Raw genomic sequence first — 25,424 nt, forward strand, 5'->3', positions numbered from 1 at the left:
TAGACTGAATTTATACCTGAAGTTGGGGTTTCCAAATAAGGCTCTAATATATTAGCATTTGCCTGGCTTCTCTTGTTTTTGCAGAAAGGAAACAAAATCCCTTTACCTAAAGAATGTGACTCCACTGCCAGTCGCCTGGCGAATCAGCGGCCTGGAGAACATTGGTGACGACTTCTGCTTGTCTGACGACATTGGCCTCATTGAACCCTTCTCTGAGCACTGCCTGCTGGTCAATTTCAAGGCCACAAAGGCCCTCAATATCAAGAAGGCCATCCGGCTGGAGGTGAGTCCTCCAGCAGAGAGGCACTTGGCAAAGTAATCCCTTAGCAAGAGAGGCAAGGATTGTGATAACTTTCCATTTCATGATCAGTTTCCCAACAAATCCCCTCCTTGACAACTACCGCCATCACAACTACGGTGGCCATTGGAATAACGATCCTTGTGGTCATTTTAGGTTTCTGATGCAGAAAATATTCTGGGGATTGTTCAGATTGAAAATATACAGATTGTTGCTGAGGCCTATGATGTGGCCCTGGACATCAGTTTCCCCAAAGGTAAGTTATCATTTATTTATTTATTTAAATTAAATTAAATTTAGACTCTTTGGAACTGAGGATTTTCAGCTAACTGCTCACTGGGAGTCAGTCTCCTCCCTGATTACTTCCCTGGGTCCACAGCCATTTCTGCTGCAGTTGCTTTCCACCTGACCTTCCTCTTTTGGACAGTGATGGAGGTTGTATCCTTGCCATCAAAGGAAATATTTTTTCAACAATTTTTTATTTTATTTAGAAAGTTAAAATACAAAGGGAAAAAAGGAAACAGAAATCTTACAAAAACAAAACAAAGCTAAACAAAACATTGGAAAAATTGTACATTTATTTATTTATTATTATTGCAGAAGAGAACAAGACAAAAAGACATATATAAATATGTTGTCCTCCCCTATGTAGCATAGGGCCCGGCTGACTTCATGCAGCAGGATTGGTGTGCTCTTGGCTCCTTCAGTTGAACAATGTCTCTGCTCAGTCCTGCCCTCTGGAATGAGGTTCTCCCCCAAAGGTCTGGATAGCCCCTCCCACTCCGTGAAGCTCTTCACCCAGCCCTTTGGCAAGGGGCAGACAATTGCACTCCCTCCATTGCACTTGCCATCTTTTTGTTTTGTTGGGTTTTTCTTTTGTAGTTTCTTTGATTATTATGAGTTGCTCAAAGAAATTTCAAGTTGGGTGTCATGTTGTTATTTACCTGAGCTCAAAAAGTATGTTGCCAGGGCTCAGGATCAGTGTCTGTCAGCAGGGCATTTCTGGGATGGTCTGTGACAAGTGAGAAACTTTGGTCTGCCCTTTCTGCATTTTGAGCATTTTCCTCAGCTTCATGCTGTCTTTTCTGTTTGTGGCCCTATAGGAACAAATGGTGGTTTGGAATTTGGGATTGTCAGAGTTATGGACGAAGCTAAGCAGATGTTATCAATGAAGAACAAAGGCAAATACGAGATTGCTTTCAGGTAAGTCCTGCTCTTCAGAGGATTCCCTTTGTTCTCCCTTTGCTCCCTGCTTCAGTACCATTTATTAAAGTTTTATAGCTCAGTGAAAGCCTCAGAGGTCAGTCATTCGAGTTCACCTCACTCACACTTTTATCCTGCAATTCTAACGATCCAAATGCCGCATGCCCTTTTTTTATTAAAGAGTTTTACAAAAACAAAATTTTACAATATATCCCCAAATCCCTCCCACCCCAAACCCCCCCACTTCCCCCCCCCCACTTCCCAGAGCTAAATACAGGATTATAGTTACAATAATCATATTCTAAATAAAAATTATACATAATATACAATTAACCAAATTCATAATGCGCTTTAACTCTCTTTTAACATAACTACCAACAACGTACCAATAACAATATCCCACTAAAATTTACTCATAAGCTAAATGGTACTTTTTAGTCCCATATTTGTTTTGAATATAATTTATCCATCTTCTCCAAACTGAAATATATCTTTCCTGTGAATGATCCTTCAGATAAGCAGAAATCTTAGACATTTCTGCAAGATTCGAAACTTTAAACACCCATTCTTCTACAGTGGGCAAACTATCCTTCTTCCAATATTGTCCCACCAGTAACCATGCTGCCGTTATCATGTTCAACATCAAGTTAGTTTCTTTAACATCACAATCTACAACAATGCCCAATAAAAACAATTGCGGGGAAAACTTTATCTTTCTCTTAAAAATCTTTTGAATGTTCCACCAAATTTTAATCCAAAAAGCTTTTATATTTCTACAAGTCCACCACATGTGAAAATAGGTAGCTTCTAAACTACCACACCTCCAACATTTAGACTGTAAATTAGGATACATGTTGGACAACTTCTTGGGATCCAGATGCCATCTATAAAACATTTTATAAAATTTTTCTCTTAGATTTTGAGCCTGGGTAAATTTAACATTTCTGACCCAAATTATCTCCCAGGTGTCCAACGAAATTGGTTCCTGAATATTTTGTGCCCATTTTATCATGCAGTCTTTAACCAGTTCCGTTTCCGAATCCAATTCAATTAAAGCACTATATATCCTCTTTATATGTGCACAATTTGAATCTCTAATTTGCTTTACTAAATTTTGATCTGTAGTTGTGATGCCAACCTTTTGATCTGACTTCCACCTAGCTTTCAATTGGGTATATTGAAACCAAGAGTAACTTATGTTTTCTTGTCTTAACTCCTCTAATGATTTAAGTTGCCAATCATTCCCTTGCAATCTAAGTAGTTCCTTATAAGAAACCGTATCCATACTCACTCCCATAGATACGCCCTCTATCGCGTGTCCAGGAATTCCCCAAATCGGTATTTTATAATTTAACTTATAATAATACTTTTTCCAGACACGCAATAAAGCACTTCTAAGAATATGGGATTTAAAAGCCCTGTCTACTTTCTTATCATAAAGCAAGTATGCATGCCATCCATATACCAAGTCCCATCCCTCAAGATGAAGTATTCCCTTGTTAGTTAGATTAAGCCAATCACTAACCCAGGTCAAGGCAACCGCATCATAGTACAATTTCAAATTCGGCGCCTTGAGTCACCCTCTTTCCCTGGCATCTTGTAAAATCTTGAATTTAACTCTTGGTTTTTCCCCCGCCCAGATAAATTTGTTAATACCCTTCTGCCATTGATCAAGGTTGGCATCCTTTTTCAATATAGGTATCATCTGAAACAGAAAGAGAAACTTTGGTAGAACATTCATTTTAACAACTGCAATTCTTCCCAGTAATGATAATTGTAATTTTTTCCAATTATTTAAGTCCCTTTGTACCTTCAACCATAGTGTTTCGTAATTATTCTTATACAATTTTACATTTGAGGCTGCAATATGTACTCCTAGATATTTAACCTTCTTCACTATTTCAAAACCTGTTAATTTAGATAACATATCCCTTTCACTCATAGATAAATTCTTGGGTAATATCTTAGTCTTATTACTATTCACCTTAAACCCAGAAACCTTACCATACTGAGTTATAATTTCCATCAAGTCTATGACCGACTGTAACGGTTGGGATACTGTCACAACCAAGTCATCAGCAAAAGCTCTCAATCTATAATCATTCTGTTTTATTTTAATTCCCTTTATCAAAGAGGACTCTCGAATTTTAATTAGTAAAATCTCTAATGTTAAAACAAACAATAATGGTGATAGGTGGCCTTTCAAAATCTTTAAGGGTTCAATCATTTCAGGCAACAACTTTTTATAATAAATTGCTGTTAATCCATCTGTTCCCGGAGCTTTGCCCAATTTCAACTGTTTAATAGCTAAAGAAATTTCTTCTGATGTAATTGGGCAATTCATCTCAAGTTGTTGTTCTTGTGAAAGTCTTGGAAAATGAGCTCCCTGTAAATACTTGTCTACATCTAAAGCTTGTATATTCTGTTTAGAATATAATTTCGAGTAAAAATCTAGAAAACTCCTCTTAATCAAATTTTGTTGATAGACTTCTTTTCCTTTATATTCTATTTTGTCTATAGTACGTAATTTCTGTTTCTTCCTTAATTGATAAGCCAACCATCTACCAGGCTTATTGGTGTTACAAAAAGTATTGTGTTTGGCATAACGCAAATTAGTTGCTACTTGATCAGCCAATAGCATATTAAATTGTTCTTTCAATAAATGTATTGAGATCTTTAAATTATTATCCAATGGATTCAAAATGAACTTTTTCTCCTTAGTTTTAACCTCTTCCTCAATATCTAAACGTTTTTGCACTTGCTTACGCCTATAAGCATTATTCATATAAATCAAAACCCCTCTCATATAGGCTTTACTAGCATCCCAAACCATTTCCATCGAGGTACCTTTCTATATATTCGTGACAAAAAATTCTTTCATATGTTCTCTACATTTCTGCAAGAACAAGTCATTTGTAAATAAATTCTCATTCAGCTTCCAGGATCTCCTACTAGTGTCTTCAGCAAAGAACTCCAACCAAACAGGACTATGGTCAGACATTGTCCTAGGAAAAATCTTAACATTCTTAACTGAAGAAGAAAGATCAGTAGTAATCAAAATGAAGTCAATCCTGGAAAAAGATTTATGTCTATCTGAAAAAAAGTAAAATCTCTGTCTGTCATATTCCTTTCCCGCCATACATCTCTTAATTCCAGATCTTCCTTCAAATCAAAAAAAGCTTTAGGCAATTTTGAATTAAAAAAGTTTTTAGAGGATCCCTTCTTATCTTCAGATGGCACCAAAACCCCATTCCAGTCCCCCATCATAATAACAGATTTGTAATCCAGTTCAATTAGTCTCTGATGTAAAAATTTAAATTTTTTTTGCTGTTGTTGATTTGGAGCATATAATCCAATAAGAAGAAATTTCTTTCCTTGTAGTGTTTATCCGATTCAATCAATCTTGCCGAAAAGTCTTTTCTTAAGTAAATAACCACTCCAGCCTTCTTGTCTGAAGCAAAAGATGCAAAATGTGTTCCCAATCGGGAATTAATCAAATATTTTTGATCTTTTAATGCAATATGTGTCTCTTGTAAGCAAACAATGCCATTTTTATGTTATTTCAGATAAAAAAACTTTCTTTTTTTCTGTGGTGAATTTAACCCATTAACATTCCATGTCAGGAACTTCACCATCTCTGGTGACCATAAGCCTTTGGAACATGGCCTGAAGATCAGCTGTTGCTCTCTTAGGACGTGCTCCTCCCACAGGCTCTGAGACGGCCGCATCTTGCGTAGCTGGACCAGTTACAGACTTTTGTTTTTGCTCTTTTTCCATACGCTTATATGCAGCTCTTGTCATCCTCTATTCTTTTGGGTCTTCCTTTAATGCCAAACTCTGCTCCATGGCCTCCGCCTTCTGCATCTCCTCAAGGGGCAACGACATTACCCCTTCGCTCAATTGTTTATCATCTTGTCTTACTTCTGTTCTTTTAATTCTGGGAGATGGTGGTAAACCTGCTTTCAGGACCTTAGTGTAGAAATCTTTTGCTTTTAAGATTGTATCCAATCTGTATCTGGTCCCTGCATGATTTACCACGATTCCAATAGGTATTTCCCATCTAAACTGGATTTGTCGCTTCTTAAGCTCATCAGACAAAAAGGCAAAGTCTTTCCTCTTTCTAAGAATTTTTGAAGGTATCTCCTTTAAGATCATAATATCTTGGCCTGCAATCTGAAATTTTTCCCGATAAAAAGCCTGGATAATAGAATTTCTGGTTGATCTCCTGGAAAAATAAATCACTACGTCTCTAGGTAGACTTTTTTGCCTAGCAATCCAGGAGTTAACCCTAAATGTCTTATCCATTTCCTTAAGTAGTTCTTCAGGTTCCCATTTCAAAACAGGAGCCACTGCTTGCGCTACTTCCCATTCCAAATTTTCTTTAGGATTCTCTTTGAGGCCTCTGATACGCAAAGCAAACTCCATGTTCTTATATTCTGATATAGTAAGCTCATCTTCTGTTCTGTCAATCTTGGCCTCTGCTCTATCAATCTTCTGCTCAGCATCAGTAATTTTATTTTCCAAATTCTCCACATACTCCATAACTGAATCCACACGAACATCCAGGCGTTCTATATGTGCAGCTAAACCCTGGAGTGCATGCACTATATCTTCCCTCATCTGGTTGTTTTGATTCTTTATTTCTTGTTGCAAAACTTGCGTTGACTGCATCACAACTTGCTGAATGTCTGTCAGTGTAAATGCAGGAGGTGGGGGAGAGGGTGGTTGTACTGTAGGTTTCATCGAAGTCTGCCCTGCAGCTTGTGGTATAGGTGAGGAGATAACATTCTTAGAAAGCGGGGGCCCTCCCCCACGTCTCGCAGCCATCTCTTAAGTTTCAATTTCCTCTTTCACCCAGCAGAATCAAAGTTCAAAAGAAAAAAAAGGGGGGGAGAAGAAATAACAATTCTCTCAAAGTTCTTAACCTTCAATAAAAAGAATAGGGAACAGGCTTTCAAATACACAAAATCTGATACTGGATAAAGTCAGTTGCAAATTGTATCGCTTGCTTTGTAGCAAAATATAACAATTTTCAAACACAGTCACTTCACACAGGAGAGAAACATTCCAGCGCCATTTTTACTCCATTTCAAACTTGAAACTTGAAGAAGATAATGAAACTGAGTTAAAGTTGAAATCCAATTTGAAAATACAGATCTTCCTGCTTTGCTCTGCCTGCTTTCCAAAGGAACAAAATACTCACAGTCCCCTCTAAGCAGCAGGTGCAGTTGTCGCGTCTTGTTCCACTCCTTTTGGAGCGAAGACGTCCTGAGAGCGGAGAAAGGCTGGGCTCCGAGGGAGCTCACCCTGTTATCCCCCAAACTACTTGGGAGAATCGCAGGGGAGCTCTACCTCTACCCAGTCCAGCTCACCTCTCCCTCTTCTCCCGAGGGAGAAGCTCCAGCGCCGCGGAGCAGCTGATTTTCGCTGCCTCCGGATGTTTTGACACTTCCCAGGATCGGGCGGCTTCAGAACGCTGCCATTCGGCGCGGCAGAGCTACCGGAAGCCCAAATTCCACATGCCCTTTTTGTTCAATAAAGTCTCCATCGTTCACATTTTATTTAACTGTTATTATTTGAGGCCTTTTTTATTTTGAAATGTGTACATGCATGTTTTTAATCTGGAATGCTCCCCTTGCCACAGAGGGCTGCATGTTGGTTGGAGAGGCACACTGGCTTCGGCAAAGCTCTTTGAGAGTTAGACTAACAAACTGTGATTGGATGGGTGGGTTGAGGGATGGGCATTGAGATGATGAGACACCCCCCCATCAGCTTTTAAAGAAATGGATGCAAGAGATTGTGGGTTTTTATGATTGTGTTCTTCTTCCCCAGCTTGGCTATTGAATCCACAGAATATGGGATGTCCAATCTGGGTCAACTGTTTACCATCCAGCCCCAGAAGGGGAATCTGAGTCCCAATGACCGTCCTACACAGGTCCAGATTGTCTTTCATTCGAAGAAGGAAGTGAAAATTGAGGATAAGCCTGTTCTGCAGTGCCATGTAAGACCCCTGGGTGTTAACTGGCTGGAAAGAAGGCAGTTCAGCTAGCTTTAGAGCCAACAAGGTGGGAGCCAGCCATCGGCCTAAGTCTATTCTCCTCACTCTAGGTGATTGAACCTTCCCTCTGTGAGGGGGGAGAGACCATTGCCACCATTCCCATCCGATTGTCAGTGCTGTCCTTATTCAGCAAGTACAATATTGTCCCTCCATCCATCATTAACTTTGGACCACTGATGAACAGCACACGGAAGACCAGCAGCTTCACCATCGAGAACAAAGGGGTCTTGGACTTTAAGTTCACCATCTGCAAGCAAGTCCGTGATGTTGTGATTACAGCAAGGAAAGGGTGAGTGTCATCTTTAGGGATCAAACTACTGGGATCTGTCAGCCTGATTTGTTATATGCATGGAATCAGGTGCCCAAAGGGGCATATTTTCACATAGAACAGAGACGTTTTCTAAATATTTAACATTAACGAGAGCAGCAGAATTTCACTTCTTGGCACAGCCACATCTTTGCATGTGCTCATGTGTGCATTTGTTTCTTGAGATGTATTTATTGTATTAAAGTTCTCAGAGCAGGTTACAAAGTTATTTAAAATACTAATAATTTCTTAAAACAAGAAACAGCAATATGTAAATAGCACAAGAAAGAGATAAACATGTGAACATGTAGAGCCGGTGTTTGAAAATGAAATCAATACAATCTATAGAAATACCTGGAAGAAGGGGAATGTTTTTGCCTAGCAAAAAGATTAATTTTCTTTAGAAGTTTCCTAAATGTGACAGCACTCAAAGGTTTCTGCCTGTCAAAGTGATCCTGGTGAAGCAGAAGCCGCTCTGGCCCAGAAAGCCTTCTCAAGGCTGGTATCCAGTTGTAAAATTTAATTTTAATCACACGCTTGGAAGAGATCTTAGTGTGGTCAATTCATCCAACTGGGATCTATTAGATTGTCTTTGATAGACCTCCAGCAAAGGGGACCCCCCCCAATGAGGCGCTGAGGTGACACCCTGCTCCCCTTCTCCTGAGGTTTAGTCTGAAGCTTCTTGGTTGCACAGGCGGTACAGGAATCAGTAGTACAATCACGTATTTACAACCACTTGCTCAGTGACCATTCAAAGTTATGATGATGCTGAACAAGAAGAACTTGGAACCATCATAACAAGCCACAGTCACACGACTGAGGTTCTCTGCTGGCTTCCCACAAGCAAAGGACGCCATCAGGAAGGTGGTCTTCTTTAGGGACAATGGTCGCTAAAGGAGTCTTCTTTAGGGAAGTGGTCCTACTTCATATATCTACAAGGAATTCATATATCTACAATCAGGACAGTGGGTTTGGATGATCTCAGAAGTGCTCTCAGATGGGATTGATGGTTAACCTGTCATCAACATGTTACCCCCTCCTTGATTTAACTTTTCCAACTTACTGTTCTACCTAGAGCCACTTTGGGGGACAGAGTAGGGAACTACAGCCCTCACAGCCTGTCTGTCTTTCCTTGAGAAAGGAACTGGCACTTCCAAGGAAAGAAAGGCAGAGCATACATCAAATGTTCTTCTGATAACTCTATAGTTTCCTTAACCTAGGCGTGTAAAATGTGGAAGTGGAAGCAGACCTCAGATTCTCCACAAAGACCTCAGGGTGGGGGTCCCCCAACTTGGCCAGTGTGTGTTGGGGGTCTCTTTCTATCCCCCTCTCTTTTGATTCCTTTGGGGAGGTTAGTTATGGCCCTGGAAAGGTGAACATGGATGTGACCCCCAGGGCTTGTAAAACACATTCTCAAAAAGTAGATTGTGCACCTTTGTGGGACCTTCCCTGCCTGTGTTCTGAGACTACAGATAAGATCCCATGTATTTTGTAATGCTTCCTCTTTCAGAAACTCTAATATCAAAAGTTCCCGTTCTCGTGACACAGACCTCAGCAGGCAGAACGCTTTTATGAGCACAGGCAGGCAAAGCAAGCACGCCGACTCTTTGCAGAAGGACATGAACCTGATAGGGCAGGTAGGCAAGGAGACGGGTTCCTCTAGTTCGCACTTCTCTCACCCCGACGGCCACCCTTGGTTAGGCAACATTCATCTTTATTTGGGGAAAAGGGGCTTTCCGTTGAGTAGCTCTGGGTCAGGATTCTCCCATCCAGTTTTCTCCATGCTGCTCCAGGATCTCAAGCCAGCGACATATGATCCAGAAGGTGCAGCTCCAGTGAGGAGATGCACAGGAACATGATTCCCCAGCATTGACCCCACACTGGGGGTACTTCTCTATGAGAACGGTTGCTGGAATTGGGTATGTCTACTTTAATGAAGAGAAGGACAAGGGGTGACATGATAGCAGTCTTCCAATATCTCAGGGGCTGGCTGCCACAAAGAAGAGGGAGTCAAGCTATTCTCCAAAGCACCTGAAGGCAGGACAAGAAGCAACAGAGGGAAACTCATCAAGGAGAGAAGCAACCTGGAACTAAGGAGAAATTTCCCGACAGTTAGAACAATTAATCAGTGGAACGACTTGCCTCCAGAAGTGGTGAATGCTCCAATACTGGAAGTTTTTAAGAAGAGACTGAACAGCCATTTGTGCTGCCTGAGCAGGGGGCTGGACTAGAAGACCTCAAAGGTCCCTTCCAACTCTATTATTGTTATTGTTAACCAAGGAAGGACTTTGCCCAGTGCCACTTTCCCTTATTCTCATTTGCCCTTGGGAAACAATGGCCACCACCGAATCTCCAGGGCTCCTTTGAAGTCTTGTTTGTTTGTTTGTTTGTTTATATCTCTCTTCCTTGCTGGAGAACAGCTGGTAAGACCCAGCAGCTCTTTAAAAGAAAGCAATCCCTGTCTTCTCCACAGGCACGCTTCTCTCTCGGTATGTTCACTGTGTCTCCGGGGTATGGAAACATTGCTGCAGGAGGCCATCAGGTCATCACGGTGGATTGCTTTGCTGAGCCTGCTGGGAAGTGTGAAGAATACCTGATCATTGAGATCACAGACCGAGACCCTGAAGACAGTCCCGGAGGCATCCTTTACGCACTTGTTGCAGAGTCCTGCATCCCAGGTAGGTAGACCTTCTCTCTTGCTCCTGGCTTACACAGCCTGGGGACACAGAACATGCTCTAGGCACCAGAACCAGGAAATCAGGACTCATTTTTCCTGAGAAGTAAGCTGAGGTATTAAACATGTATTGTCCCTTAAATGAAGGCCTGGTTTAGAAAGGGGAAAGGCAAAAGAAAGGTTAGAATGGATCGGGGGGAGTTTAGCAACAGAATAGAATAGAATAGAGCTGAAAGGGACCATGGAGGTCTTCTAATCTAGCCCCCTGCTCAAGCAGGAAACCCTACACAATTTTAATCAGAATACAGCTGGAAGGGACCTTGGAGGTCTTCTAGTCCAACTGCCTGCTCAAGCAGGAAACCCTATACCATTTCAGACAAGTGAGTGTCTAGTCTCTTCTTAAAAGCCTCCAGTGATGGAGCGCCCATGATTTCTGAAGACAAGCTGTTCCACTGGTTAATTGTCCTCACTGTCAGAAACTTTCTCCTTAATTCCAGGTTGTTTCTCTCTTTGGCCAGTTTCCAACCATTGTTTCTTGTCCTGCCTTCTGGTGCTTTGGAGAATAGTTTGACCCCCTCTTCTTTGTGGCAGCACCTCAAATACTGGAATACTACTATCATGTCACCCCTGTTTGTTATTTTTTTAAGAAGAGCCAAACCCAAGTCCTGCAGCCATTTGTCAAATGATCATCTTAGTTGCTTTTAGTTGATCTCTGAACGTTTTCCAAAGTCTCAACATTTTTTTGTAGTATGGTGACCGAAATTGATTGTAATATTCTAGGTGTGGTCTTACTAGGGCTTTATAAAGTAGTACTAATACTTCACATAATCTTGATTCTATAAGCCAGGATTGTATTAGCTTTTTTGGCTGCTGCTGCACACTGCATATCACTGTTGGCTAATAGTCAAGGGATCATCCACTAGGACTCCAAGGTCACAGTTACTTGCCCAATCTGTACTTATACCTTTAATTTTTCCTGCCTAAATGTAAAACTTTGTGTCAGGGTCCATTTCGATGCCCTGTGGGGATATGCAATACCCCAGGTAATCTATTCTTTCCTAGTGGAATTCACATTTTGATAATTTCGCATATAGGTGGGCGGCCCATAATTTTTTCAAAACTGCTCTGACTAGGTTAACATGCTCCTCTTTGGTCTCAGTGAAGATAAGGATGTCATCTAGGTAAACCAGGACCCCCTTATATAGGTGCTCTCTTAGCACTTCATTAATTAATTGCATAAAAACTGCGGGGGGCCCTTGCAGTCCAAATGGCAGTACTTTGAACTGGTAGCAACCCATTGGACAATTGAATGCAGTCTTCCATTCGTCCCCTTCCTTAATCCTAATGCGGTAGTATGCTTCTCTCAGGTCTAGTTTGGTAAAAATCCTTCCTTTCGATAGGTGGGATAGCATATCCTTTGTTAGGGGTAAGGGATACAGATTACATTCACTAATTGTGTTAAGGGATCTATCATCCATGTACAAACGAAGAGTGCTGTCCTTCTTCTCCCTGAACAGGACCAGGGTGGCCACTTTGGGTTTGGCAGGATCAATAAATCCCCTTTCTAAGTTTCTCTGTATGAATCTTTCCATCTCCACCATTTCTTTTGGGCTCATGGCATACATCCTGGGCTTCGGGAATTTTGCCCTGGGTTTGAATTCTATAGAACAGTCTGTGGGACGGTGAGGGGGAAGCTCAGCTGTCCGTTCCTCACTGAAAACTTCAGCAAGGTCCCTGTATTCTTCCGGTATTTCTGGTAGCCCCTTCTCTTCCCCCACTGATGCTGTCTCCTCTCTTCAGGTTGGGTGGGTGCTTTGGGGTTTTAAGCTCCTATGCTCCCCCTTCTGCTGTCCTCCAATTTAACCAGGGGTTCCATTTCTTCAGCCATTCCAGTCCTAAAATCATTGGGCATTCCATGCCTGGGGTCACTAGAAACATTATGTCTTCCTCATGAGTCCCCAGGGACAGGTGAACTGGTATGGTGGTTAGGGTAGCTGGTACCCCCCTCCACTCCTGGTTATTTCATGGGGAGAGGAGGAGGAGGAGGGGGTGACGATTCAGCTGTTGTCTCAGTTGCCTCATCTCAGCTGAGACCCTTCAGGCCTGGGGAGAATCCCTCTCTAGCACCCCTGAAGGTACTGCAAAAGTCAACCACACAGTTCTCAGTTTGAAGGCAGGTGGCTGCAGTTAGAAGAAGCGGTTGGGGAATGCTGAATAGTTGCCAGGATCCTTGCTGAAATTGCCTCCTACAGTTCCTGTGGTCTTGTACATGTGATGAGAAAACAGTCCCTGAGAGTTGCTATCATGTTGGTTTCCCAAGGATTTGTGACTGACAATCCAGGGATCATTTACGAGGAGCATCGGATCTGTAACAGTGGCAGCCTTGGCCAGGTGCTGAAGTCCATAGGCTGCGAAGGTGTGTTTGTGACAGACGAGAACAAGTTTCTCTTTAACAATGTCCTGGTTGGGCACCAGGCAACAGCCCGCTTCAAGATCTGCAACACTGGCCGGATCCCCTGCGATGTTGTCATGACCACAAAGCCCATTTCTGCCAAGGTAAGAGAAGGAAGAAGAGGGTTTGCATTTCATGTTTTGTAATATTGTCCCATTCCATATCATGGGAGGCTTGGGAGAACATTAATTGCATAGCAATTTGGTGAGAGCTTGGGCCATCCTGTCTTGCAAATGAGTAGTTGCTCTGGAAGCCATTGATTGAGAGAGGCCAACCCTGCAGGGCTGTTCCTGACTTTTCTTACAATAGACAGAAAGGCGAAGTTGTCCATTATTCCCTATACAACAGGCAGGTTGAGTCATGAAATATATTGCAGCCAAGCTCCATAGCCTGTAACGGGTGAAGGGGGTCCTCAGTGCCTTCTCTGGGGTGATTCCTGAAGTTCTGCTTGCTCTATGGATGTTTCCTCAGTCCACTGCCCGAATCAGCGACACCTTTGAGCTCCAGCCTGTGCGCATGTCCATTGCCAGTCATTCGGATGCCTTTGCAACCCTGATCTTCTCACCACAGGCCATGCAAAACTACCAGTGCATTTTTGAGGCTTCAGTAGATGCATTGCCCAGGTAATTCCCAATTGGTTGCTGAAGAGGGTACCCCCTCAGGCTGTTTTTTAATTTGCATATAAGAATAATCCTTTCTCTTGGCTTTCAGTGTGGTTGCCAGATCAAGAGTTCTGTCCTTTGAAGTCAGCGGAGATGGCAGCCTTCCTCAGATCACCATTGTGCGCCCGGTTCTTCGCAATAAAAAGGGGAATCCACTCCTCCTCTTCAGAAAGCTCCTCTTAGGTCACATGGAGGTGCTTCCCCTTGTCCTTAAGAACAGCGGCAGCCTTTTAGTCCAGGTAGTGGCCAATGCTCAGAAGAGCAACCACAGACTGGCAAGGGGGTCTTGAGGTGGGAATGCTTGGAGCATCACTCTGGCAAAAAATGCTCTCTCTGCCATCTTTCCTTGCTCTGCTATTTGCTGCTCACTTGTTTCCACACCTTTGAGACAGTTCTCAATATTTCCAAGGATCAAAAAACAAGGGCAGCTGAGATGGGGGGGAGGCAGAAGGAGAAGGGAAGACAGACAAGGGAGAGGGTCCACCTGGTGTAGTCTACACACTGCCAATTGAAATCAGAGCTATGGAAAGCTTTCCAAGACTCAGACTCTGCCCTAAAAAACTTTGGGTGCTGAATAACTATAAGCAGTGCTTTTTTTGTAAAAGAAAAAGGTGCCGGAACTCATACATGTCATACAACCCGCCTTGCCTATCCTACAAGGTTCCATCCAAAAAAAGTGCCGGAACTCCATTCTGAGCGTTCTATGAGAAAAAAAGCCCTGACTATAAGGATTGCTGGACAATGTCCTTGTGCCAGATTCCTCCAGGCCTTCGACAATGGCAGAGTCCTGGAATGCCCTGGAAAAGTTTCTAAAAATTCAAGGGTACATTTGGAGATATGTTTCTGCCTTGAAAGTAGTTCCTGTTGAACTGTATGGCACAGTCAAACATCAGCACAGGAAATATTTTATGACATTTTGTATTAGATAATAAAATGTTTTATGTTAATTTTATGTCATGAAATGTTTTATAGAGGTTGCCAAATTTCAGTTCTATGGAAGTCCTGGGTCCCAGATTTGGATGCATTCTGTAAGTTAAAACCCATTTAAAGTACCTTGGTTGAAAAAGGTTAGCTCCAAGATGCACCATTTTGCCCAGTTAAAGTTTAGGGGAACAAGAGCTTTAGAGGTAGATAGGTAGATGAGATAGATTAGATAGATAGATAGATAGATAGATAGATAGATAGATAGATAGATAGATAGATAGATAGATAGACAGACAGACAGACAGACAGACAGACAGACAGACAGACAGACAGATAGATAGATGAGGGAGAAAGGGGAGAGAGAGAGGGAGCGAGAACGAGTGAGCGCAATGTTGTATCTGATGCCCAGCAGTGCAAGAAGCCATTCTCCTAGGACTCATTTCAGGGTATTTACAGTATGTCTGCATTGGTCCCTCTCCTAGTTGTACCTGGATATGTCGGATGAAAGTGGGGCATTCACCCTGAGGCCCAGGCCCACCACCCAGTGCATTTACCTCTCTTCTCAGAACGAGGAGAGTGAGCCCAGTGATGGAGGTAAAAGTTGCCTCTTTCCCTGAGCTGGGAAGAAGGGGATGAGGGCTGGGTGTGAGTGAAATACTAGCTGTCTGGGCCACTACAGCTCTCTGCTACAGTGCAAGAGAACTCTTTCCATGCTTTTAGCACTCACACTTACTCTTTCCTTTGCATCTTTGCAGTCCGAAAACCACACACAGCCTCCTTGGTGCTACACAATGGGGAATCAGCTGAGTTCGATGTGATTTTCCAGCCCAGCTTGGTCCAGCGGGTCGAAGGGCTGATCCACCTCTCTATTGTGGACAATCAGTATGAAGAAACCAGCATCCAGATGGTTGGGGAAGGCTACCAGGATAACGTCACGCTGGACAATATACACAGCCCGGTGGCCAAGACCAAGACAGACGACATTGAGGGGCAGCTGGATGAGAACACTGGAGAGGGTGAGTCAGCCTGAGAAACTGCATGGAAGGCAGGTGGGAAAGGCCCTTTTTGTTCCAAGAGGCTCGCAAGCCAAAGGGCCCAAATCGTGTGTTCCTTTGTCCAGCAAGAGGGCTTCCATCACCAGGAGACCCAGCTTTGCTCTGAGGAGGCTTGGCCAGGCGGGTCCCACCAGCTTTCCTCCACCTGAAGGAGAGGAGGCCTGAATGTTGGAGGTCTTCTCTCAGTTCATCAACTGAATGCTTTTCCTCTCCCTCCTTAATTCACAAACCGGCCGAATCAGATGCTGTCCTTGACAGGAAGGGTGGGAGATGCGCAGCTTGAGGGTGAGGCAAGGCCAGGAGAGCCTGCTGTGCAGTGTCCCTCCTTCCGCCTGGCCTACTCTCACCAGTGCAGGGGATGGGAAGGGCTCCGAGAGCGGCTGCCAGGTGAGCAGACCACTCGCTCTCTTCTCCAACAGCTGTGAGAATGGACCATATCCAGTTTGGAGACTGCCACATTGGGAAGCTGTATCAGGCCGCATTCACAATCACAAATCACAGCAAGTCGGACGTGATGAGATTTGAATGGCCTGCCGTGGGCCCCTGCCAGTTCTCCCCACAGGTAGGCTGGTGCCCCTCCAGCTGCCAGATCCAAACGTGATGCCTAACTTAGACAGGCTTGGGACTTCCCATGTTCGGTCCTTGGAGGGATCTGTGGCATCATGGGGGGGGGAGGAAGTTGCCTCTGAAGGGAGGAGAAGCCAGGTTTTTAAGAGATGTTCAGGTACCTATTTTGACCCTGCCATCCCACCCCCCACAACAGTTAAAACATGGATCAGAACATTTTGGTCCCATCCACTGGGAGGGAGGCACAAATGAGGGGCTGGGGTTCCATGTGCCCATTCCTGATTTAACGGGTTGTTTGTCATGTCACTCAGCAGTTACTTGACTTTTCCAGAATGATTGTTTTTCAAGTACAGTTTGGGAGCAATGGTAGCTCTTCCTAGATAAGGAAGCCTTTCAAAAATGCAAGGGCAAGCCTCTTCCAGATTGTTGTCAAGAAAAATAGGTGAACGTATTTTGAATGAAAGCTGCTAAATGTTTCCTTGATTCTCAGAGTTTTGCCAGTCTCAAACGTTTGAATACTCTTCTCTCCAGATTGGCCATCTCCATGCAAGATGCACTAAAAACATCACTCTGACTTTGAAGTCCAGCCTTCCCATCACCCTCAGGGAGCAGCTCCTCAGGTGCAAGGTGTCCAGAATTGCCTTTCAGTGCCCTGCTGACCAGGTCCCGGATTGGGATAGTCGCTTGCATACTGTCAAATGGGTGGATGTGTCAAAAGGCATCACAAGTATACGTCCAACAAAAAAGAAGGTAAAAAACCAGGATCTAAGAGTTGTGCCAACCACCCTTTCTATATGGCCACCAGTGGGCAGGCAGCCACTATAGGGCCCTCGGGATTCTCATTACCACCCATCCACTGCCTTCAGCACACTCAGCACCTCTGATTTCATGGTTATAAAGTACCTTATCTGGGCTGCTGCTGCTGCAAAAATCCTGGTGATTTCTGTGCCTCCTTAAAACCATATCTAAGGGCCATCCAGACATGGCAGGCTAAGCTTAGGGTCTGCATAGGTGTTGTAGCATGGTGGGAAGGAAAGAGGAAAGGAGGGAAGGAGAACCAGCCCTGCTCCACCTCCTCCTTCTCCTTTGCTGATGCTCCTGAGGCAGCTGCCATCATAGCCACAGCTGCATCTGCAGAGAGCACAGCCGTTGTAGGACTTTCCTGGTGGTTGCTCTTCCTGCTTGTCTTGGAGCAGCCCCCAAACAAGAGACTTCTGCCTGCAGCTCTGATGATGGGCACCAAGCCCTTCTGGGCTGCTTCTGACTCTTCTGCTTTTGGGGCAGGTAATAGAGACTGATCCAGAACCTGCTCATATGACTGTGGAGGAGGGTAGCCAGGAACTGGTGCTTCGAGTGAGTGCCAACATTGACTTTGCCCAGTATAAAATGGAGACAGATGCTGTGCACTTCAGAGACACGTTGCTCTTCCAAACAAGGGTGTTCACGTGAGTAAGATGAGACCAAATAAAACGTTATGTTCAAGAAGACTCTGCCTGCCCTTCACCTACATCTTCTTTGCATCTGCATCTTCTTTGCTCAGAACTGGGATATATACAAAAGGAGATGCCTTCTTTGTATCTCCTTTTGTATATATCCCAGCTCTGAGCAGAGCCTTCATTTCCTCCCTGCTCTGTTGCCCTCTCAGGGTGGAGATGTACAACACGGGGAATGTACAACTGGAGTATTCCTGGAAAGCTGTCATGGAAGAAGTTGGGAAGGCTGTCAACTTTGCTACTGAACCTTTGTCAACCAGCCTAGAAGGTACAGCATTCTCTGCCCCTTTTCCTCTTGCTCTTCCTTCCTTAACAATCACTTGTTGCAAGGAGCTCAAGACCTTTGCTGCAGATCTTTTGGGTTTATGCATTGTCTTCCTTCATCTTTTGTGCCTTACAACAATCTCTGAAGAGGCTTTTGCAAATTTGGACTTCAGTTCCCAGAATTCTCAGCTATGAGTTTGTTGTTTGGTATGTTTTGGACTAGAAATCAAAACTCTGGGGAAACCAGCTCTGGAATACCAGTTGCTGGGGTTGTGGTTTGCTGTGAGTTTAAACTAGAAAATGCTTCTGCCAGTAGACAAGTCTCTCAATATATGTTTCATATTAAAGCGAGCGAGTTTCCTTAGTTTAATATCCTATAGCAGGGCTTTTCAACCAGTGGTACGGGTACCACCTGTGGTACATTGGCACCTGGCAGGTGGTACGTGACCATCCTAGAAAAGTGGTAGCGGGGCAGGGGAATGAGCTGAACTGGTGGCAGTACTGCACAAGCCTGAGCGAGAGATGGCTGGAGCTGCAGGGCTGTCAGGGCTCAGCGGAAGCGCGGCTCAGCGGAAGCGCCAGGATCAGCGCTAGGATCCACCTGGATCTCGGCACTGATCCTGGCCCTTCTGAGCCCAGAAGAAGCACCGATCAGCTGGAATGTTGCAGCATCTCCAGGGTCTTGTGGTTTACATTCAGATGCTTCATATTTATGACAGTCAGTGTCCCAGGGTCATGTGAACTGACCAAAACCTGCTGCAACCACCCAGCAGACGGGGGGAATAAAAACCGAACACCCCACCACCCCACCCCCGCTGCCAATCCTCAACAGAAATACTCACAACAATGTTGTGAGGGCAGGCAGATGTCTTGCTCAGCTGTGGCTTGGGGGGCACTTTTTTCAGTGCCATTGTAACTTCAAACAGTCCCTAAGCGAACTGTTGTAAGTCGAGGACTACCTGTACTTCATCACTTTTTTCTTTTTTTGGGTCATCAAGTTTTTGACACCTTGCTAGGCGACTGGTGGTACTCGGATGTTGTCGTATCCTAAAAGTGGTACAATGGGTGAAAAGGTTGAAAAGCCCTGTCCTATAGTCTGGGAATTTCTGGAGGGAATCATTTTGAGAACCAAACGGAAAGTCAGTCGGAAGAAAGTACAGTATTTGCAGAAATGTTGTGTCAATAAACTGTTCCTTTCTCCAGGGGACCCATCTAGAGCATCAACTGCTTCCATCAAGGCCCAGCCTAGCCGGCCCTTCAGCCAGCTGGGAAGCCTCCTGGAGAGTTTCTCTTCCTATGTCTTCCCAGTGGTCACCCGCCCTCCATTCTTCATGGAGCCCAGCAGTGGGATGATCCCTCCTGGGAAGTATCAGTCCCTCCAAGTGAAATTTTCTCCCCAGGAAGTAGGAGAGTTTGAGGGTCGGCTACTCTGCAGGTAAGAAACCATCTCATCAAGCCATGGTTGGCATATTTTATAGCAAAATGAATTAAATCTTGGCCCGGAAGGTGCAGCTTTTCCACCATAGTTCTGTCCTTTTGCACCGGCTGTTATTACTGCCATCTTGAGTCCCCCCAAATGTATTGGCGAGAAAGGACACGAAGGGCAAAAGGTGACACCTCACCTTGAGAATATGGATTCCCATTATTCATTACCTTTAAACCAAACTTGTTTGGAGCAACATTTGGAGCATTATATGGAAAAAACCGAATTCTTTACTCTTTTGTTGCTGGAGCAAATCTGGAGAGACCAGATTACTCAGAGCAGGTCTACAAGTTAGCATGTTTATTTATTATTTATTTAATTTATTTTATTACATTTATATACCGCCCTTTCCCGAAGGACTCAGGGCGGTTTACAGGGTGATTAAAAAAACCAAGATACAAAAGTTAAAATCAAATTTAAAAAAAATTATATTTGTCCCTGCATAAATAAAACCCCAGTTAAAATAAGATTAATCCTCAGCCTGGGCCAGAGAGCTCGAAGAGCCAGGTCTTCAGGCCCCGGCGGAATGAACGGAGGTTGGGGGCAGTCCTCAGCTCCACCGGCAGCTGGTTCCAAAGGGCAGGCGCCCCCACTGAGAAGGCCCTATGCCTGGGTGTTACCCGCCGGCAATCTCTTACCGGTGGCACCCTGAGAAAACCCTCCCTGTGGGAGCGCACTGGACGAAGGGAACTTGATGCCGGCAGCAGGTATTCCCTCAGGTATCCCGGACCCAAGCCATTTAGGGCTTTATAGGTCATCACCAGCACCTTGAATCTCACCCGGAGGGCAACCGGAAGCCAATGCAGCTCGCGGAGTAGAGGTGTTACATGGGAGTATCGGGAAACCCCCATCACAACTCACGCAGCCGCATTCTGCACCAGCTGAAGCCTCCGAGTGGTCCTCAAGGGCAGCCCCATGTAGAGAGCGTTGCAGTAGTCTAAACGGGAGGTCACGATCACATGAGTGACTGTGCGTAGGGCATCTCGGTCCAGATAGGGTCGCAACTGGCGCACCAGGCGAACCTGGGCAAAAGCCCCCCTGGTCACGGCTCCTTTGAATGTTGGAAGTTGGGTGGGCTTCAAGGCTGACAAGAATCAAATGGATTCTAAGCCTCACTGTGGGGATGAAAAAGTTAACTCAGAAATGATCAGGGTTCTCCAAGGAGATTAAAATAAGAGATTAAAGTGAAAACCTGAATAGGAGGAATTCTTATCCAGGTTGCTGTATATATATGTGTGTGTGTGTGTGTGTGTGTGTGTGTGTGTGTGTGTGTGTAAATTACTAACAAAGAATTAAAGGGAAACTGAGATGCATTTCTGACTCCTTAGTCGTCCTCAGTCAGCTATACCCTTCTGAGATTCGAACCTGGGCTGATTGCATAACAAGGCAGTGTTATTTGCCTCTAAGCCACAAGGTCCCTCTCGCTCTGTTAGCTTTTTTTCTGCAAGGGAATATATATATGGATCTTTGGTCATTCGGGTTTCTTCCCGCGTAGAACTAAAGGTACAGCTGCAACATCAGCCACTTTAAACCCCTCCAAACCACACAATAAGCAAACTGACACCCACTATAAAAACATGGCACCACCACAAACACGAAGCCGAACAAAAGCAGCACAACTCACCAGCTCAGGTCTAAGGCTGGCAGCTGAGACCAGCCCATCCACTCAAAACACACCCCCACCCAATCAGAACACACCCACCATTCAAAACACACTCCCACCCAATCAGAACACACTTACTCCCCCACCCAATCAGAGCACACCTCCACCCACAGAACACACCCCCTCTGGCAGTTTAAAAAAGAGGAACAAACAGCCACATGCTTCTCCCAGAAGAAGAAAGCAGAAGCCACCAGCCTGATGATGACGGATGGGATTCCGTAGAAACGTCGCCCCTACACCTTTAGTTCTACGCGGGGAAAAACCCGAATAACCAAAGATCCATATATACATATATATTTAGATTACCTTGCTAGGCCCCAAACATGGGGCAAATCTTTATTTCCTGTTTTCAGCCTATCTTGAAGGCTAATTTACACAAATATATGAATTGTCCGGTGTGACTACTGCCTGTTTGATAGCCTTCAAGATAGGCTGAAAACAGGAAATAAAGATTTGCCCCATGTTTGGGGCCTAGCAAGGTAATCTAAATAGTTAACATTTGAAACATATCTTCCCTTGCAGAAAAAAGCTAACAGAGCGAGAGGGACCTTGTGGCTTAGAGGCAAATAACACTGCCTTGTATGCAATCAGCCCAGGTTCGAATCTCAGAAGGGTATAGCTGACTGAGGACGACTAAGGAGTCAGAAATGCATCTCAGTTTCCCTTTAATTCTTTGTTAGTAATTTACACACACACACACACACACACACACACACACACACACACACACACACACACACACACACATATATATATATATATATATATATATATATATATATATATATATATATATATATATATATATATATATATATATATTTGGTGGGGGGTGGGGGTGGGGGTGGGGAAACAGTTGCATCATCGCATGCTTGGCTTTGTTCCTCTGCAAAGAAACATTCCAGAACATTCTGTCACTCCATGTTTTGGTGCAAGTCCTTACTATTACAACTTTCTTTATACATATACGTATACCTATACCTATACCTATACCTATACATATGCATATACATATACATATACATATACATATACATATACATATATATTTCTCTGTTTATTTTCAACCCTACCACTTCTCTGAATTTTTCTATTTTCTCCATCAGTTTAGTGCTTGTTTCAAGTAGATCTTCCAATATAAAAACCAAGTCATTTGCAAATGCTTGTAGTTTATATTTTTCATCTTTTATCTCCAGACATTTAATTTCTATATCTGGTCTGATGTTACTATTCAATACTTCCAGTTTTAGTATAAATAATAATGGAGATAGTGGGCATCCCTGTCTTGTGCCTTTTTTAATGTTAAAGTTTTCTGTAAAATCTCCCTTTACAATTATTTTGGCTGTTTGTTTACAATATATTGTTTTAATTACATTTATAAAGTTTTCTCCAAAGTCCATTTCTGCTAGTTGCTGAAACATAAATTGCCAGTTTACATTGTCAGACGCTTTCTGTGCATCAAGAAATATTAAAGCCATCTGTTTCCCTGGATGAATTTCATAGTACTCTAACACATCAAGAATCATTCTTAAATTATTTTTTATCTGTCTTTTACATAGAAAACCATTTTGGTTTGTATGTATAAATTCAGTCAAAAATTTCTTTAGTCTTTCTGCTATTATGGAGTCAAAAATATAATCTATATTTAATAGCAATATTGGTCTATAGTTTTTTATTTGCGTTAGATCAGAGTCTTCTTTGGGTATTAAGGTAATATTGGCTTCAATCCATGTATTGGTATTTTAGCCTCCAAAAGTATTTCATTACACAGTTCTTTCAAAATAGGACTTAGTATATTTTGTAATGTTTATAAAGCTCTGCATGTAATCCATCTGGACCTGAGTCTTATCATTTTTTTGCCTTTTTATAGCCTCTATAATCTCCATTGATATTTTTCCATTTAATATATTTTGAATATTCTCTGAAATTTTTGGTAAGTCTGCTTTTTTAAAATACTGCTGTATTTTCTTTTAGAATTTCCTCTGCATTATAAAGTATCTCGTAATACTCTTTGATATTTTTTTTAATTGTATCATTTTGAAACTGTAATTCACCTTTTGAATCTTGCAGCTTATTTAGCATTTTTTCCTCTTTTTCTTTTTTCAATCTATATTCTAACCATCTCCCCAGTTTGTTGGCATTTTCAAAAAAGTTTTGTTTGGCCCTTTTAATCTGCTGAGCCATTATTTCTGTTTCAGCTAGATTTAATTTGTGTTTTATTATCTCCATTTGTTTCTTAAGTATTTTCTTTTGTGGGTCTAATTTGTAATTCTGAGTCTAACTTTACTGAATTCTTCCTTCAACTTTAACTGTTGTTGTTTCTTTATTCTTTTTAGCGGTATAGGTTATAGCCAACCCTCTGAAACATGCTTTAGCTGTATCCCACACATTTTGAAGTGATGTTTCTTCTTTTTTGTTTATTCTGAAAAAACCAGTCCATTTCCTTTGTCACTAGTTGTATGAATTCTTTTTCTTTCAATATAGATTTGTTCAAGGACCAACTTGATTTTTTCTTGGTTCCTCTCCAAGTCATCTTTATTGGGTTATGATTTGCCCAAACATTAGTTTCTATCTCAATTTCTTGTATCATCGTATTAAGTTCCAAAGATGCCCATATCATATCAATTCTAGACCATGATTTATGTTTATTTGAGTAAAATGTATATTGTAATTTCTTTGGATTTTTCTCTCTCCATATATCTTAGATACAGAGTTCTTCTGTCATTTTTTAAAACACTTTAGGTAACATATTTCCTCCTTTCCTCCCTTGTTTAGTGTTTTTATAGTCCAACGTTCCATCTGTTATTGCATTAAAGTCTCCCACCATAAAGTCTCCCATTTTTTTTAATTGAAAAGTTTTACAATACATTTTTAAATACAAAAAAGCCCCCCCTCCTCCCCCTCCCCTTTCCCCAACCCCTCCCTCCCCTCCCCTCTCCCCTCCCCGACTTCCCAGAGCTGAATACAGGGTATAAAAATACAAACAAGCATAATCTAAAATGTGCTAACAACAATAAAACATTAAATTCTGTTGCACTTTAACTCTCCATCGTCAAAATATTAATAAAATAACTACTAACTAGTTATACATCATATAGATCCACTACTTATTCAAATGCTAAATGAAACTTTTTAGTCCCATATTTATTCTGAATATATTCAATCCATCTCTTCCATTCCACAATATATCTCTGTTGCGATTGGTCTTTCAAATACACTGAAATCTTTGCCATTTCCGCCAAGTTAGAAACTTTTAAAGTCCACTCCTCTATAGTCAGCAGTTCTTCCTTCTTCCAATATTGCACTACTAAAAGTCTCGCTGCCGTAATTAAATTCAACATCAACTTAGTATGTATAACAGTAGTATCTGTAATAATACCCAATAAAAACAATTGCGGAGAAAACTTTATCCTTTTCTTAAATATCTTTTGCATATTCCACCAAATTTTAATCCAAAAAGCTTTAACCTTTTTACAAGTCCACCATATATGAAAATACGTTGCATCCTCACAACCACACCTCCAACATTTGGGCTGGCAGTTCGGATACATACTTGCTAATTTTTTCGGATCTAAGTGCCACCTATAAAACATTTTATAAAAATTCTCTCTTAAGTTTTGGGCCTGTGTAAATTTTACATTTCTAACCCAGATCTTTTCCCAAGTGTCCATTGTTATAACTTCTTGAAAATTCTGAGCCCACTTTATCATACAGTCTTTAACAAGTTCCGTTTCTGAATCAATTTCTATCAATGCATTATATATCCTTTTTATATGTGCTTGATCTTGATCTCTAATTTGTTTTACCAAATTTTCATCAGTCATCGAAAAACCAACTTTCTGGTCCTCTTTCCATCTAGCCTGTAATTGCCCATACTGAAACCAAGTTTGTACAATTTTCTCTTCTTTTAAAATATTATATGGCTTTAATTGCCATTATACAGAGATTTTGATAGTTCAGTTCTAATATTTTTAATGTAATTTTTGGTAAAATTGTTCTTGTTTATCATTTGGTGCATATATTGCTACTATCAGTATCTGTTTTTGATCCATCATTTCCACCATTTATATTCTCCCTTCTTCATCCGCATAAATTTATTTAGGGTTCATCGTTTCTTTAATGTATAGAGCTATTCCTCTTTTCTTTTGAAGTGCTAATGCAAAGTGAAGTTTACCAATTTTCGGTTGTTCTAACAACGTATAGTATTGTCTCTTAATATGTGTTTCTTGGAAGCAAATTATATCAATTTTTAATTTTTCTAGTCGTGTAAAGAATTTTTTCCTTTTTGAGGGAGAATTTAGTCCATTTATATTCATTGACA

At 42.3% G+C, this 25,424-nt stretch overlaps 1 protein-coding gene across 1 annotated transcript in view; it reads left to right on the top strand.

Annotated features, from left to right (window-relative positions):
* HYDIN (HYDIN axonemal central pair apparatus protein) overlaps positions 1-25,424 on the top strand; it is a 358,209-nt gene that overhangs the window by 256,771 nt on the left and 76,014 nt on the right. The window contains exons 53-69 of the mRNA XM_083370240.1: positions 85-283; positions 455-554; positions 1,402-1,501; positions 7,334-7,502; positions 7,610-7,848; positions 9,377-9,503; positions 10,340-10,544; positions 12,861-13,096; positions 13,464-13,615; positions 13,704-13,893; positions 15,061-15,172; positions 15,334-15,594; positions 16,053-16,195; positions 16,732-16,950; positions 17,485-17,645; positions 17,846-17,961; positions 19,161-19,392. Of these exons, the coding sequence (XP_083226366.1) occupies positions 85-283; positions 455-554; positions 1,402-1,501; positions 7,334-7,502; positions 7,610-7,848; positions 9,377-9,503; positions 10,340-10,544; positions 12,861-13,096; positions 13,464-13,615; positions 13,704-13,893; positions 15,061-15,172; positions 15,334-15,594; positions 16,053-16,195; positions 16,732-16,950; positions 17,485-17,645; positions 17,846-17,961; positions 19,161-19,392 (2,961 nt within the window). The remainder of the gene's footprint in view (positions 1-84; positions 284-454; positions 555-1,401; positions 1,502-7,333; positions 7,503-7,609; positions 7,849-9,376; positions 9,504-10,339; positions 10,545-12,860; positions 13,097-13,463; positions 13,616-13,703; positions 13,894-15,060; positions 15,173-15,333; positions 15,595-16,052; positions 16,196-16,731; positions 16,951-17,484; positions 17,646-17,845; positions 17,962-19,160; positions 19,393-25,424) is intronic.

Source organism: Vipera ursinii (genome assembly GCF_947247035.1).
Source record: "Vipera ursinii genome assembly, chromosome: 10".
In the NCBI taxonomy this organism is placed as follows: Eukaryota; Metazoa; Chordata; class Lepidosauria; order Squamata; family Viperidae; genus Vipera; species Vipera ursinii.